Below are 18,452 nucleotides of genomic sequence, written 5' to 3'. Positions count from 1 at the left end.
CAGCCGAATTACACTACAAACCACAAGTCAGAGTTCAACCATCCCAAATTTGACTTGAATATTAAAAACAATGTTTTGTGTGTGTGTGTGTGTGTGTGTACAGGTGTGTCCGCTGTGAAATAGTGTTGACACGGAGCAGCAGGAAGAAGCAGAGGCCTGCTCACTGGCCCCACAAGTTCAACAGAGAGGAAAGAAAATCAATATCCAAGGGAAAATAATAAAAAGTACCAACCGCAGAGCAAAATGACAATGGGCAGTCAGCAGTGTTGTTTCATCACATTTTATCATTCTTGGGCCACCCAGTGACATATGAGGTTTTGATATTGTTTTCATTCAGCTGCCCAAAAGTGGGTGTGTTCATTGCCCGCTGGAGGCACGCACGCACACACACACACACACACACACACACACACACACACACAGTTTCCCTCTGGTTCCATGTTGAGGGGTTCACTTGGTTCACACTTCACCCGCATGTTGGAAGTCTCCACCCGATGCAATGAAAGGCTACTGAAAACAGCAAACATACGTGCACGCACATGTAGTTTGTCTCTCAGACGCAGGTTCTTTTTTATTCCTTGATGATTAGGAGTTTATTGCTTCTGAGAGAGCTGACTGCTGGCTGCTGTAGTGTTTGTTTCCTACCATTCAATTGGCTGCTCCAAAGCCTAAGGCACTATGGATATGAAGTTGTTTTGCTGATGTGACACATAAGAGGTAATGACATAATGAAACTACCTGACCTTTGCCAGTATACGTAAAAATCAATTCAGATTTCAGGTCCAATAACATTAACAGAAAGAAAACACTTCCATATAGTGGTCTCACAGTCCTGTCCTGATTTTTCAAGGGAATAAAGGGAATAAAGGTGAATCGAATCAGGCAGCTTCAACTAGACAAATGCTGTCCAGCTGCTGTCCATGTCCATTTGTTCAATAAAGGACAGAGGTTCACTGCGTGGTTTCTATCTGTTCTCTCTCTCTTTCTGTCTCACTTGCGTTCCCACCCGGCTTAAAGCCCAAATTGGTAAAGTGGTAAACAGAGAAAAGTCAGTGGCAGAGAAAGCGGAACAAGACAGATGTTAACAAGCCTGATGACACTTGCCTGAGGGAAAAAGCAGGAAGAGACTGGGACTTCACCGTAGTTATTTATTTATTTAACCTTAATTTATACAAGGTAGGTTGGATGAGCTTACATGGTCATTCAGAACAGAACCCCCTTTACAGTTACACTGATATTATGAGGGCAGGACTACCCGTAAATTGCTATTAATGTCACTGCAGTTGCCACATTAACCACTTTCTAAATGTTGAGGACTATGCAAGATTTAAGCATGGCAGGTGATATAAAATTGTACTTTTTGGGAAGAAATCCAGTCAAAAGACCAAAACGGACAATTAATTTATCCTACTAAAAAGCCTGCGTAGTGAAAGTCTGATGTAGAGCTCCATTGTTGTCCAAAAAACTATTAAAGACACATTAATGAGCCACATGCACTGTTTGCACTGGATGACACGTTCCTTCGTACCACGAAGAAGGTCACTGTAGTTAATTTTGAGTCGATTCCATTTACACCTAACCTGACAAGCCGGATTGTTTGTTAAAACAGAACCATCTGAGAAGCCGTCATTGGAAACTGTTTGGAAAAGGAAAGGCACTTTCAAAAAAAAATACCTGGCAGGTGATTGGATGAACCATCTGTCTATCACGCACGCCATTGTTGTTTTGAATGAACGAACAGTCGCGGCCATCACACACACCTAAACCCCGCATGTAGCTGCCAGTAGCTACTCAAAGGAAGTTTGGCCCAAAGCTGCTCGGACATAAACACATTACTTAAAGTCGGACAAAATGGATTTTTGTGTGATGTGTGATATGTGATCCCACAATTCCCACGTGATCTTGTGATATCGTGAAAATCCAGCTGCCGTGCTAGGTAAACATACACCGTCCTGTTAGCTGTAAATACTCACTAGCGCACCGAATGTGTATCAATCTATGGCTGAAAATAGTCCTGAACAAATGCACTATTTGATCCTGTTTAAGTAATGTTTGCTTCAAAACTACAGTGGCTGGCTGTTTAAGGAAATCACTTGGCATTTGTCAAAAATAAAACTACTTAATTTGTGACACTTTCAAAATGTACATCTTCAGTTGGACTGAATTGGGTTGGTAATATGATCTATATGATGATATAAATATAGTTGCTGACAGACATAAGATGCAGAATTATCCAAGCTGTCAAAGTTGAGTTGAGAGACAAACGATCTTGAGCTGTGGGCCATGGCTAGATACGGGATAGAAGAGGCAAATATTGCTTCAGGAAGGCTTGTTTGTTTTCAGGGCAGTGAGAGAATAAGACAGCGGCAAGTGGACTCCAAAAAATGCTTTGGGGCTTTGACTTGAGAGGCTTGCAGGGTTTGACACATATGGCTCATTTTTGACAATATGTATTGTTGTAATCCTTCTCAAACACATGAGGTGATGGATCTCTGTAGATGGAGTTATAGAAAGTTCACTTGAAGTCCACTACAGTATATACTGCTGAGACAAGGTGCAAAACAATCACCGGACAGGAATAAAGTGGAGATTGTTACTGAGTTGAAGGAAAGAGACACAGTTCTCACTATTGCCAGAACAGTTAATAAGTCTTATAAACCTTCCTTCACCCACTATTAGTCTGTGATCACTCATTTTGAGTTTGAATGAAGGGGAGAACACAGCACAAGCACTCTTGTTGACCTGTCTTTGTGTCTCGGTTGCCAGACAACTGTTTGGCCGTAGAAACGGTGACTTCATTGAGAATAACATGTTGCTAATAAGCCAAGAATTATGCCCTGTAGTTGTAGTGCAAAAAAGTTAAAGTGACAGCTAACAAGCTAATGAGAGTACACATTAATAACCTTTGAGTGTTCATCTCTCTCTCCTTTGGCTACGTGTAGAGGAAAGTGGCAGCTAGTCCTGATACGTAGAAACACACTGTATGTAGCAACAGTTTGTGTGATCAGAAACTGTGTAAAATATGTTCTATGTAATCTGATTCAGAGCCGTTTTTGACAACTAACATTAATTGTGAATACTTAAAGTAATACTTCGACATCAAAATATGCTTTTATTGCAAAGAGTTAGATGACAAGATCGATACCACTTTGTCTGTAAGGTAAACATGAAGCTACCTCCAGCAGCCAGCTTCGATGTCGCACTGACCGCTACAAGAAATCATTCCTGCCACATTCCATAAAAATGTACAACAATTCACAGCTGTGTGTGAGATAACACTGTCATTACCTCACACATAGCACAATATTGCACTATTATGCTACTTGCACACTGGACACTTCATATTTAATATCTACTATTATAATTTTTTTTATTTTGTGATATATACTATATATGTAGGTTGTAAATTTTATTCTACACTTGTTCATTCAAGTGTATTTTTCAGTAGTTAAATTTCCTCTTATTTTTGTCATTTATTATTTCTAGTATATTTCTTTTATTTTTGGTTTGTGCGTGAGTGAGTACAGCACGTGTGTTGTGTATGTCCTTGGTAACTTGCTACTTGCTGCTTGTAACAGACTAATTTCCCAATGTGGGATTAATAAAGTCCATCTATCTATCTATCTATCTATCTATCTATCTATCTATCTATCTATCTATCTATCTATCTATCTATCTGTTAGCTTAGCATAAAGCTAAGCTCATTAATTAACATGTTATACATCTACAAAAACTGGAACTTATCCTGTTCTTGAGGTTGCCGGAAAACTAGTGGAGAAGTTACTGAGTTACTGATGCTTTACCATTAATCCTTTGTGTAATTTGATATGTGTTACATGTTTTGGAACATTGCAAAAACACCGAAACACTGTTCCTACTGTGGTTTTTACTAAACAAAGACAAACATAGTGTCTAGGCTGTAAAAACCTGGAGGACTTCTGGCAGATCTAGCTCACTCCACAAACCCACACTATATTTTGAGAAAATGAATGCAAACTTTTGGGGTCAATGTGAAAAAGCATTCATATTTTACATGACATGCTTTTATCAGACATACACAATTCAAGACCTGATTTTCTTTTTATTAAAGATTATTTTTGGGGCATTTTAGGTATTTAATTGACAGGAAGCTGAAGACAGGAAAGGAGAGAGAGAGAGGGGGAATGACATGCAGCAAAGGCACACGGGTCGGAATTGAACCTGCAGCCGCTGCGGTAAGGACTGAGCCTTTGTACATGAGGCGCACCCTCAACCAGGTGAGCTACCAGGGTGCCCCTATGACCTGCTTTTAAATAATAATACATTTGTGAAAATATGTGAGATAAGTATTGACAAGAAAAGGTTCCATTGCAAGACAAGTTATGGCAGCTTTGGTAGGAAGAGAAACAAAGTTTGCATTTCAACATGGGCACTAATGAAAAGACTAGCGTGGAGCTACGGTGCTGCCCACTGACAGGCGCCTGGCAGCAGAGAGGAGAGACTCCTGACAGATTTCTCCCAGAGCACAGAAGACACAAAAGACTGCGGGTGTTTTGATGCGCTGCTGATACTGTTGTAGAACCTTTACACAATGAAAGTTGAAAAGGATGCAGACAGTAAAGAAGAACCAAAAAAGAACCTACCCCCCCAAAAAAAAAGCTAACCAAAAACTACAGCATGGAAACAAGGGCATAAAGCTCATGAATGATTATGGTCTTATTTCAATTGACAACTAAACAGACCTAAACACTTACATGCTAGTGGATAAACGCCACTCACCATTCACCGTCACACTGGCATGAAAACAGTGGCTTGTTTTTCATGTCATATCATGTCTTGCCTGGGGATGAAAGAGCAATATTCATGGAGAGATGAGGAGGTGGATACAGTGATGGGGTGTTTTATTTTCTACGTTGAATTATACATTAGCCAAAGTCTCTCCAGACCAGACATTTCAGTCAGTAAGACAAATGAGCCCAATATCCATGGCAATTACTGGCGTGACGCAGTCTGTACGTTTACAGCGATGCCCTGTGTGCTCTGAGGGGAAACCAGTTAGTCACACTAACACTCACTAGATTCAACTTACAGGATATGAAGAATGTCCTAGGACGCCTCTTAAAACCCCATGTGTTTCCTCTGCAGCCACATGACTAAAACATATGACATGCAGGTACTTTGGTCAACATAACGCTTACTGGATACGAGATAACAAAGGAATGACTTGCCTGACCTGAATACAAATAGAGATAAAATAGATGGTTTTGGACTAAGTGAGCACAACAGCACAGAGCTGACTGAACATCTAAACATTTGCTTTGATATGATTACACTAGTGCAGCCATTGGCAGATTAAAAAAATCATCTAATGATAAAACCCATTAGCAGAATGTCTAATACCAGTGTGGCGGAATTTTTTATGTATGTATGAATGAAATATGAACAGAAAAGTGCAATGAACATGAAAACTGTACTCTGGAGCTGCCAAACAGGGGAAAAAAGCCTGGGTGATCTTCAGGTCATTTCTCACCAGACATAAAAAAAATACGACATACTGAGAAATGGCTACATGCTCAAGGCTATTAAAATTCAAAACTACTTAAGTCAAAATTACCAAATATTATACTTTCCCATAGATAACAAGCAGTGTCTGTGTAAGATTCAGTGGCACAGAGAGGCACTTGGTAAGACAGGATAAAAGATAATGTAAGCACATCAAAGTTAACATGACAAGGACACAATGACTGTGGGTGACAGCACACTATGTAGCTTCCTTTTTAATGTTTAAACGGTACGTCATGTGTGGGACAGTGTTCTTTGGGAAGCGTCTGATCAAATCTGCATGATGACAAAAAAAAGCGTTGGCATGAAAGACATGAATAAAGATACGAACATTAGCCTACTTATGGCTTTATATTGCCCGTAGTATTGGCCAGTGTTTTTTACGAATGGGAATAACATGAATGAGAATAATATTTTGTTATATGATGAGATCTTCTGGATTACGAGAAGAGATACCCAATGAGAATTTGTGCCAATGTCTTTTTATCCTCATAAGAGACGGAGAGACTGGATGATCACCCTTCAATCATGACAGTTGACAGACGTTGATGATGCCCTCTAGAGGATAAAAGGACAAAGAACGCAGCAGTTAAAGCATCCCATGTCATTGAAAAGTGATTGTTGATGAGGTAAAGGTTAATGCTGGTGTTTTTCAGGTTGTCCAGGTTTTTCATATCCACGTATATGCATAAGCATTTGGAATTGAGGTGCAAATAAAAAAACTGACATGGCCATATTGTGGCTGGCAAAAGGCGAGACCATGTAAATTGCTAAAAAAAGACCACCAAACACAAACCTTCATCTTAATCTGGGATCTCAAAATGTGTGATGGAAGGATAAAAGCAAAAGTGTACATGTTAATGATAAAGAGCAAAGTAAATGAGGTAAAAGACCATAAGAAAAAGTGAAATAAAAGTGTTTGAAAAGATAAAGGAGAATGCAGTGAAAAAGTGCACTGAGGCAAAAAATATGACTCCGTATGTCTGAGAGCTGCTGAACTAACTGTCAACCCCAAAAGGTGTTGAAGCTGTAAAGAAACGGAGAGAAAGCTGAATTATTTCCAAAGTAAAACGACACACACAAAATACTTTAACAGCTGGCTCCAGGTCGCACAGGCCACTACTGATTTATATTGAGGAGGGAAAGTGGCGGGCAGATGTTGACTAGCCTGTGTGTGCATGGGTGTATGGATGTGCCTGAGTGAATACACCCGTGAGTCTGTGGGGGTTGCAGTACATGGGTGTGCGTGAGAGGGCGAGTGTGTATGCATACATGGTTGTGTGTGTATTAATTGGTCAGCAGTTTGAGACTTTGTCTGGCAGGAGTGATAAAACGGGGCCATTAAAATCCTGCATTTAAATCCAACACCCATGCCTCTCCATAAAGTTGCCATTACTAATTAAGGCGTGACTTTCTTCTCTTCTTTCTCCCACTCCCTCCTCCCCTCAATCACACCGTTTAATGGCCAACACTTTCCTTCATTCTGTCACATGGCGAAGCAAGAAATGTTTTCCGTTAGGCTAGTGGAAAGGTCCTGTGTGTCACCGACAAAGATCCAGATGACATTTAAGAAAATCACAAGTCTTCTTTCATCTTATGTAATCCATTAAACAAAAAAAACAGTCATCACTCTGAAGAGAGTTTATTTGAAGTTAATTGAAGAAAAACATTGACGCAGAGCGTATAAGTGGAAAGGTTCAGTCAGAGTGCAGGTTTAGTAACTTCTACTCGTCCTAACAACTCAACACTCTTGTCATTCATTAACCTGCTCTTCATGCATACACATTCATTTTTTTTCCATCCCCTTAGGAAAGGCACAGGTTATTTCTAACCTGTCCCTTTTGGTCTCTAATGCTGTCTATGTTCCGCCTTCCTGCAGCAATTCTCCCTAATTCCTTCACACGGGAAAGAAAGAGGCTAACATAGAGAGAACAAGGGCTCTCTCTCTTGCAAAAATGTAACTTTCAGAGTGCGCTTGTGTATCTGATATTTCCACCCTTTTATTTCTATATAACAAGCACTGCTAAACAATTACTTTCCCAAAGGAACAGCCCACCTTTGACCATGCAATCACAGCTTGGCACCGAACACAGAAGAAAGAGCTGTGCATCCAACGCTATCTGCTCTTTAACAAATGAGTGCCTGGGTTTCTGCGGATTTATGTGAGCCCTGGGCTTATGCTGTTGTGGGCCGGTCACGGTAAATCTGCTATTTTTGTCAAGGTGTGAAATGTATTCCGCTGTTAAATCACACACAGGGGCCTAACTAAGACAGCGCAGCATACACACATGCACACATTCCTGCACACTATCTTGATTTGCTGCATGACTTTTATACGCTTCATTAAATTGTTTCTACAAGTACAAACCCACTTTGATGGCCTCATGAGTAGTTGGATGAGGGTGGGGGGTGGTGGGGAGACAAAGAGAAGGATTTCAGACAATCACATAAACACTCTTCTGGATGATTTGAAAGAGAAGTACCACGCGGTAGAAAGAACCTTTGGTTTCAACGCCATTAATCTGACTTGCTAGTATGAAAAACGATGTGTATATATTAGCACCTGCACCCTTTTCTTCCATTTTAAAAGGGCCAGTTCCCCGTGTGATGGTCAACCCTTCCACTGTCTACCCAGGGAAGCTGTAGACAGCTATGTGTCTCCTCTAATACAGACATCTTCAACAGGGGGTCCTGGACCCCTAGCGGGTCCTCAGAGTTGCTGTTTTATTACAAAATAATTAGTATTTTGTAATTCATGTTTCTTTTTATTCATTTATTCATATGTATTGTGCATGTCAGTGAAGCCCTTTGTAACTGCATGTTTTTATAAGTGCTATAGAAATAAAGTGTTACTTATTTACTTACTGTGTATCTCACCAACTCAGTCTGTTTGTCCTCTACAGAGGCTCTCCAACATTGATGATAGACTATAGGTGAGGTAGCAATCCACAGATACAGTTAATCTTAAAGATTCAATGTGCACATTTAACATTACAACATACATTTTATACAATATAAAGTAAGGTCCCTGCTCCGTCTCTTTTTCAGCTGAGGGGTCCTTGGCCTAAAAAACGTTGAAGACCCCTGCTCTAATACATATGGAGTCAAAACAGTAATAACAATGCAAGGGTCTGTATTTTGTTGGTATGCTGCTATAGGTACCAGTGAGATGATTAAATATGATCCAGGTAGTCAGGTTGAAATAATGTATGCATGTATTATCCATTTTAAGGCTGCTCTAATCAACACTGTCATATTGACAGCCTAAAAAAGATTATGAGCAATGTGATCGGGGTTAGTTGTAGTGACAAACGAGTGAATGATCGCTAACTCTGCAGTTGCCCACAGTTCTACGGAGCGCTTTATCGTCTTTCAGCTCATTTTAGTTTGACCTGCAACTTCAATGTTTTGGCTCACTATCTCCATTCTCATTAAACCTGCTCTCAGCCATAGCAGGCAGCCATATTTAGTGTGAAAGTTTTAAGAAACAGACTGTACACTACCTGGCCAGAACGGTAGGCAGACAAAGTTTGCGACAAGCTAGTGAACATATATAGTGGAGCATTTAGCAGCTAAAGAGACAGATGTTCACCTTGGGAGTTGTGAAAACCAAAACAGAGCTAAAAGGAGAGTGAATATTGAACCTACATTCATCAGGTCGCCAGAAACATGACTCTAAATTAAAGCCGACGTTGCTCCCTGTCTGCTGGATGTGTAGGTTGTATGCTATAATTTTTTCGCCAAATGAACTTTAGAAGGTAATAATATGCCAATGGTGTGTTTACAACAAATGCAGGTTTGATTAGTTATTCCAACGACAATCATTTTTATCGTCCCTCTTGATGAGAATGAGATACAAACTAGAATTACACTGTGCCAATGCAGTTGTCTCATTGAAATCAATGAGGAGTGTGCAATAGTGGTATGAGCACCATCCAGCTCCAGAACCCCAACCTCCACACTGTTGGTTACCTTCAAACCATTACATGACCTTTCACGCCCAATTACATTTCTGAGCTCCTTGATCCTCATTCCACTACACGCAGATCCTCGAACCTTGGTCTTGATCTATTCCTCGCTCCAACTACAAAACCAAAGGTGATCGTGCCGTTGCCATTTTAGCTCCAACCCTCTGGAGTCTTCTCCGTCAGTCTGTCAGGGCTGCTGAATCTCTGGACTTTTTAAGCGTCTTTTAAAAACCCACCTTTATAATTTAGCCTTTGTGTAAAGGGCTACACCCCAATTATGCTGTATTCTAAATTTAATTAGTATTTTGTAATTCATGTTTCTTTTTATTCATTTATTCATATGTATTGTGCATGTGTGTGAAGCCCTTTGTAACTGCGTGTTTTTATAAGTGCTATGTAAATAAAGTGTTACTTACTTACTTACTGTGTATCTCACCAACTCAGTCTGTTTGTCCTCTACAGAGGCTCTCCAAATAAAGTTTAATTTGTTTGCCACTGGGATGTGGCCGTCATGGGCTGTAATTTATTAGTCACACATGCACATCATCAGCAGAATGATCATAACACACCCACATCAATGACCCACAACACCGCACAGCAACAGTATAGTACTTTGGAGGCCTGCCACTAACAGGTCATTTCATACAGCCTGTGTGACCAGCTTTACCATTATCAAGCTAGACTGAAGGCCCAAGTGTCACACACTCTCTCTCTCACTCTCTCTCTCTCTCTCTCTCTCACACACACACACACACACACACACACACACACACACACACACACACATCAGCATGGTGTTCCTCACATCACCCTGTCAACACCTTTCTTAAAACTGGGATCCAGGAGCAGCCACTCTGAATAACACTGAACAGACTGAAGGTTTGAGAGACACAAGAGAAACACAGAAAAGTAAGAGTGCATACGGTTTTATTGTTTCACTGCTCGTTTGTCATTTTTCTAAACTTCACTGTATCTCTTTGTAAAAGATTTTTACTTTATTTTTATTCTATAATATTCTATAGTATTCTCTGTTAGTTGCTTTCTGGAGACATAGGCGCAGAAGCATTTCACTGCTTGTTGTACTGCATATGATTGTGTTTGTGACTAATAAAAGTTGAAAAAATAAAATATAGTTAAAGAAAGTTTAGTACCAGTATATACAGTATCTCACAAAAGTGAGTACACCCCTCACATTTTAGTAAATATTTCATTATATCTTTTAATGGGACAACACTGAAGAAATTACACTTTGCTACAATGTAAAGTGTTAAGTGTACATCTTGTATAACAGTGTAAATGTGCTGTCCCCTCAAAATAACTCAACACACAGCCATTAATGTCTAAACCGCTGGCAACAAAAGTGAGTACACTCCTATGTTAAATTCCCATAGAGGCAGGCAGATGTTTATTTTTAAAGGCCAGTTATTTCATGGATCCAGGATACTATGCATCCTGATAAAGTTCCCTTGGCCTTTGGAATTAAAATAGCCCCACATCATCACATACCCTTCACCATACCTAGAGATTGGCATGGTTTTATTTCAGTTAGCCTAATAGCTGGTTTGATTTGCATTGAGAGATGATCTTATGTAAAGTACCCCATTAAAAGATATAATGAAATATTTACTAAAATGTGAGGGGTGTACTCACTTTTGTGAGATACTGTATACACACATATATATATACATATATATATACACACATATATATACACACATATATATATACACATATATACACACACATATACATACACACACATATACATATATACACATACATACATACACATACATACATACACATACATACATACACACATATATATATATATATATATATATATATATATATATATATATATATATATATATATATATATGGCTTTGTGTGGACACACACAAAGCCAGGAAGAAACTAACAAGAACTAATAGGACGACAGAAATATATGGAGAGGAAATTAGCCAGAGGCACTCGACAGAGTTTGCGGGGGATAAAGGTAGACTGGGAAAGAAGCAAGAAATGATTAACCTTCAGGGTGCAGAAATGACAGTGCAGTTTTGTGAAGCAAGAGAGCAACTCCAGCAGTACTGCTGCTGCTCTGCTGATGATCATGGTCACCATGATGGTGATGACCTGGGGCTTGTTAAGAGATTCATTCCACACACACACACACACACACACACACACACACACACACACACACACACACACACACACCAGTGATCTCGTATTTTCATCTGCCCTCCCACTCAAAGTACAGGCTCAGAAGAGGCGTGTGGGCTCTAGTTTGAAACTTCATCTAGAAATTAAGCCCCACTCATCTCTGAGCTTTGCCTGAGGTGCAGAACACAACTACTGAGAGAGAAATGGTGCAGAGGAGAGTGGAAGCGAACGGTAGGGAACACGAAAAGTTAGAGAAGAAGAAGTACAGAACAAAGATACAGAGGGAGGAAAAACCAATGAGAAGCGCAGTGGGAGTGTAAGATGGAGGAGTGGGATGACAGATGGAGGAATAGAAAGAAAATAGAAGAGAAAAAGTTGCTCTAAAACCACTGGTAGGGAAATTCAGTGCAAGGGCATTCATTGCATGCAGTTTTGATCAGATGAGACCATGGAAAAAGGAGGAAAATGCAGAGTAATGTACAGCAAAGGAGGGAAAGGGGATCTTTCTACTTCAAATGTTTCCCTTCAATTGTCAGCAGGTCAGCCACCACTCCCAACACTGTTAAACACAGGGCACGAGTGAAAGGTGAAAGCTTTCCAAAGACACCATTTTCATATGCCAAGAGTCTGCCAGAATGAAACGACTGGGAGGGAAAAGAGATGCAGACGGAGAGGCAGAAAAGAGGAAGTGAGCTCACGTGATCGGATGGGTCCACTTACCCCAACCTCCACGTGATCCGAGCCCTTGTCATCCTGCTTGTGGAGAATCTCAAAGTAGTATCGTCTGGACGAGATTAGGCTGAGGGAAGAGAGAGCTATTGTTAGATATTTGACCCTGATGGGAAAAATATATATCTATAATCTATCTTCTAAAATAAGCCACAGCAGCTCCTTCCACTTTATAAAAACATACTGACTGTTATTGTGTGGAGGAGACCTATGAGAAATACATCTGTGAGCAACTTTGGGTCACTAACAATTAAAATGTATAACAGCGTTTAATGAGACTGCAGTAAAGTAAGGTAAACAGTTTGACTTTAAAAGCATAGAATAGTGATAAAAGCATAAGTCAACTGGACCAGATTATTAGCCTAGAATACAAATTGGTGCTACAGGCAAGATGGCAAAAGAGAGGGCAGTGAGCGGGGATATTATCAGCCTCGGGTCCTGAGTAAAACACTCCTTCTGAGACGGTGAGGAAGAAAATCAATGCTCCACATAAATCAACATTTTACACTCACACAGGCTCCAGTATTTCTCTGGAACTCCTGGTTAGACTGGGTAAAGATCTGATTTGAAGTTTTGCGTATGTTATTCCACACACTGATGAAACACACAAACCGAGTGGCAATGCTTTTTTCCTATCAAAAACCCATCTCACATAATAGGCCAGCATCTGCTGCTGAATGAGAGACACCAGAGCACTGCTCCACACATCATTAGCTCTCAAAACTCTCTCTGGCTCTCTCTCTCTAAAATCATCCAAAGTGTATAAATGCACCTATTCAGTTAAGGATAAAATGGCCCTGTATCTGATCAAATATAATTGCTACAAATAAGATCATGTTCATTCGGTTTTCCTCAGCAGGGCAATTTGTGAAGCATTTGCTACTCTGAACTTTGGAGCCGTTCGGCTCCTCCATTTTCATGTGCTCTGAAATTCAATACGATATGGGACGGCTTGATGTTTTTTTTTTTTTACTGTTCACTTTCTGTCTTTGTTTATGTTTTCTTTTCTCTTTCTGTGATGGTCCCCTTTCTCCCTCCTGTCTGTCTCCTGAAACAAACACAAGTTCATCTTCTTTGATGAAGTCTGTGTTTTGAATTGAAAATAGCTCCATGAAAACAGGAGATAACATGAAACAAAGTCAAGCCAAGCAAACAGAGAAACGTTTGTTGCGTAATGTTATCCTTCTTCTAGAGTATGTGCATGCTTATAAGTTAAAATCATTTCATGTTTTAGTCTTTACAATAACAAAAGTGACAGCTGCCTATTTAACAAGTTGCCAGAGCCTAAGGTGACATGGTAAAGTTACTTGTTTTGTCCAACCCAAAGAGCCAAGCAGAAAAAGGCATTTGAAAATCCAGAGCAGGCGAAGGTTTCATATTGACTTGATTAATGACAAACAAATTACAGTTACAGCGTAGACTTATTAAGCAGTGCATTTGTGTGTGTGTGTTTCCGTTCCTGGTGTGGTTGACCGTATTGAAAGGGAAGGACAAAGGCTGAAGGCGGGACGGTCACGTGTTGCATCATCCGGATGCCCAGCGTTCTGTAACCAATAAATCATTGCAGGTGCAGGAGAGCGGTGACAGTGTGCTAAGGTCACTCTCTCATGAATAGGGAACATCTCTCTGTGTGCAGCTGCTGAAATGGCACTCAGCAAAACTAAGTGCCACTTTCAGCTCCTGGCACCCTGCATGCCCTTTCCCATATGATTCAAACATAACGCCATCCCAGACTTTGATCTGAGCCACACTCGCTCGCCTTCTGAGTATATAGTTCCCAGTATGTATACGGTTATTGCTGTGTCTCATGTGACATTGTTACAAATCACAACATGTAAATAGGAAAATGTTGGCATTATTTTGTCACTTATTGGGAGCAGTAGGCTAGTTGGAGCCGGTTACCTCCAGCATCTGTGCTAAGCTAGGCTAGCGGTGGGTGCGTCAGAGTTACAACACGCACGGAGATGAGAAGGGTATGTATGGACTTATCCAACTCTGGGGATACGGTGAATAAGCTAAAGTCCCAATAAGACAGCGTGTTCCTTTAAAAAAAGAAAGAAAATAATATATTTTGCATTCACCTCAGACAAAATGCAGTCAAAGGAGACATTTGATTAGATCAGATGAAACTTTAATGAATATAATGTGGGGAAATTAAGTTAACATAATCATCTCAACCAGAGAACTGACGGCAGGATTTTATATACAGTGAAGTCTACAGTAATGTATCACATGGAAATATTACTGTCAGACAAAACACAACTGGTTTGCAAAAAGAGGCATTTATTGCAGAATAGAATCTCAATGTTCCAATTCTAGCTAATTTTAGGTTGACATGCCTTTAAGTTCCGGTCCCTGAGCAGACGACCGTAGCTGGCTTTTAGGGATATTGGTACGTTTCCTGACCCTTCACTAGATAGTCTATTTCAGCCCATAATCTGACTCCATCTGGGGGATAATCTAATGTCAGAGATGAGAGAATGCATTCTCAGTGCTTCCGAGTCAGGCCGACACATGACCGAAGACGAGGAGGACCACACACACAAAATAAATAACAATCGTACAGATAAACGCACAAAAATGCATCTTCAACATAATATTACCTGTCAACATTTGAGGATCTCTTTCTTCTAGTCCCTTGCCACTCTTAGAAACTCAAAAATCACCCCAACACACTGATTGGCAGCTCAGCCACCAGTTTACCTCGTAGAAGATGCCAGATAAGACAATGTGCTCATTCTCTCGCTCTCTCAAACACACACACACATTTTATTTTTGGTATGTCATTTAGTAGTAGTAGAAGTAATTATTTTTTTTAATTCACTGTCTGCAGGCTGCAGTTATCTGCTGATAGTAGTTTCCTTTTTTAAGCTTTGCATGACTTTCTGTGTGAAGAAGAAAATATTTTTTGGGAAAATAAAAGAAGGAAAGGAACCGTGAGGATGTAAATAAAGATATGGTCAGAGACAAATGAGAAAGGTTTAAAGGAAATGCTGGTATTTAAAAAAAAGAAGTGAATTTGACAAAATAAAATGGAAATACTTTTTGAAAATAGTAGTAATAGTAGTATATTTCACTGAAAGACTGGACATATAGGATAGAGGTGTTGCATAAATTTATGTTTGTGTTGTGCGCGCACTGGTCACACCAGTCTTCCTGTGATGGATGACAAGGCGGGCTCTGGTTGAAAGAGATGAAGAGACAAAGAGACAGGCGGAAATGAAGATGAAGGAGGAGCGAGAAATAGCATGTGAACAGCAGAAACACAGAGGGAATTATAAATGCTTTTTGTATCTGAAGGGAGAAAAATACATTACAGCGAATACCACTGAGATGTGATTTGATACAGAACGCCACGCCAGAAGAAAAAAAAACCCATAAAAGAGCAAGTGAAGGGCAAATGAGAGATGGAAGAGGAAGAATAGCTATTAGCGTGTGACTCTGAGGATGAGTAGAGGACACAAAACAAGAGTCTAATTGCCTGACTAATTGGAGTCTTTGTTTCCAGTTTCCCTTCATTGGGATGAACGGATAGAGACAGACAAAGGAGCTTGACTGGGCTGGATAACACAAGACGGGACTGTTGGAGCTCAGCAATATTCAGAGAGTATCATCTTTGGGTTCTTTTTTCCTGTGTTCCTGCATCTTAAAGAAAATTGTTGTGCTGTAGGTTTGTTTAAAGAAATATACAAAAGCCTGGGTGCACAGCACAGACAGATTGACACACATTCACGAACACACACACACACACACACACACACACACACACACACACCCTCAGTATTACTAACCTGTTTTGCAGTGAGCAGAGCTTAAGTGGTAATGGAGACAGTAAACTTTATGCCCTTGATAAACACCAGTCTTTCTCTAACTTTCCCTTCATCTCACCTATCTGCCCGCCGGCTACAGCAATTTCCTGATTCTACAGTACTTCTTCAGTATCTCCTCTCTTTTTCCAACTAAATTTCTCATTAATGCTATCTGACTGTCATCCTGTCCCCGTCTCTCTCTCTCTTGGCAGATTTCTCCCTCTCCAATACCCACAGGTGGCCTTTAAATAAAAGACTGTGCTCGGCGAGTGCTATCCTCTCAACTACATTAATGATACCAGTGTTTAGAGCTGCCCCAAGGAGACGCACAAACTTCACTTTTCTCCCCTCGCGCTTACTCTCCCCTCTTCACTCCATTTCTCATGCATTCCTCTAATCCATCAGAGAGCTATCACGCTGCTCTTCCCTGCAGCCTCAATAAATCCTCTTTCTTCCATCCCTCCCTCTGCTCTCCTTCATCCCTTGCTCTTTCCTCCCTCTCTTCTCCTGTATCCGTTGCTTCTCTCCAACGCTGCTCTTCTCCCCTATCTATCACGTCCAATTCCCCCATATGTAATTATCTAATATAGCGTTACAGCATTACTATCTCCAATGATTTTTCTTCGCTATGCCTCCAATTCACCCCTTCCTCACTGTGATTATATATTAACACTCCTTCTCCTCTGCTACTGGCCTGAATGTGTGGATATGTGAAGAAATAAAAAAAAAAGAATGTAGCATTTCACCATGCCTTGCTCTCCTGGGGTTTGTGTATTTGTGCCACACTGACAAGCATATGCCTTTTTCATCGCAGCAAGTGCGACAACAATTATTACATTACATAATGGTCAAAAAATACTACTACTGAGGGTTTATCTACAGGAGAAATGTAAGAGGTACACAATTTAATAGTGCATTACCAAATAGAGAGGAATAAGGGACAAGGCTAGCAAAATTTTTCTGATTGTCGACAAATCCCATTAAAAGGCAAAAACCCACAGCGTACTGATCCACCTAACAAGTATTGTCTGTGTGTCCAAAGCCTGATAAAAAGCCTACTCTTATGGGCCATAGAGCTCTAGGGATGTCCAAAAAGAAACACATCAATGAGCTAAATTGTTACACCGGCTGGAATGATTGTTCACTATGATAAAACTGGAAATGTAGTTTATTTCGAGACAATCCAACATACAGTACACAGTGGTGCCTTAAACACTCACTAGTGTAAATACACTATTCCTATTGCTCAAAATTAGAGTTCCCAGCTTTTTAATGAAATTACTGGTCCTTTATACTAATTATTTTTAAAGATTTAAGATGTATGTCTTCATTAATAATGAGTGTGTGTAGCACCAAGCCCATGTATTACTATGATGAAAGTGGAAGTGTTAACAACGGTTTTGAGCCGCCATACCCGAAGGCAAGGTAAAAAAAAAGAAGAGATAATTGTTGAAGTACCGTATGGGGATAACGGTGCACACTTTCGGACACTCTTACCTGGAAGCATTGATTATAGTGTTTCATTCCATTGCACACATTAAATGAGACATAAATAGTTGTGCAATGAAGAATGAGAGCTTGAGAGAGAAGTTCATACCTTGCTTGATTCCTCACCTACGCACACCTGGCCAATCATAAAGTGGCTGTGAATGTCAGATTGTTGGTTTTTGTGACTTTAACTGTCAGGTGCAGCTAAGTAACTTTCCAAACAGCTTACACATCCGTTCCCGAGCTGCTCAGAATCTAATTTCTGCGTTTCCTCAGACTGAGCTGACCCTCCGTCATCATTACTGTCTCTAATCACGTTTGGCCCAAAGCAGCCTTGTGTTACCGTTTGGTGGTACTCATGCATTACTGCCAATCAGATGTCCGCTACCACAGTCTTTCATAGCTCAAGAGATGGGCATCAACACCCCCAAAGACATTCAGATCAAACATAAGCTGTCACACACATGAGCACAGAGAGACGCACACACTCAAACATAGATTTGTGTCTCAGCAGGCTCCCATCACTCATAGAAACAGATGGAGGAGTGAAGGCCTGAGGGACCAAAGTGGGACAGAGAAGTCACTGCAGCTTGCTGGCAAACAGCTTCATTCTAATTCAGCTGCTACAGTGTATCAACCAATTACCTTAAGAGAAAAGAGAATGGTGTTCATACTCAAACACAATCAGAGATATGTGTGCATACAAAGACAGAAACATGCAGACATTCACTCAGATCTAAATAAATATATC

General features: G+C 40.3%; 1 protein-coding gene across 4 annotated transcripts in view; it reads right to left on the bottom strand.

The window, feature by feature from the left end:
- Positions 1-18,452, bottom strand: part of b4galnt4a (beta-1,4-N-acetyl-galactosaminyl transferase 4a) — a 147,973-nt gene that overhangs the window by 11,138 nt on the left and 118,383 nt on the right. For all 4 annotated transcript variants that reach the window (XM_028584462.1, XM_028584464.1, XM_028584465.1 and 1 more), the window contains one exon: positions 12,396-12,474. In XM_028584462.1, the coding sequence (XP_028440263.1) occupies positions 12,396-12,474 (79 nt within the window). The remainder of the gene's footprint in view (positions 1-12,395; positions 12,475-18,452) is intronic.

The sequence above is a fragment of the Perca flavescens genome, chromosome 8 (genome assembly GCF_004354835.1).
Source record: "Perca flavescens isolate YP-PL-M2 chromosome 8, PFLA_1.0, whole genome shotgun sequence".
Lineage (NCBI taxonomy): Eukaryota > Metazoa > Chordata > Actinopteri > Perciformes > Percidae > Perca > Perca flavescens.
Note: the sequence above shows the minus strand (reverse complement) of the source record. Positions and strands in the feature narration are given on the sequence as shown.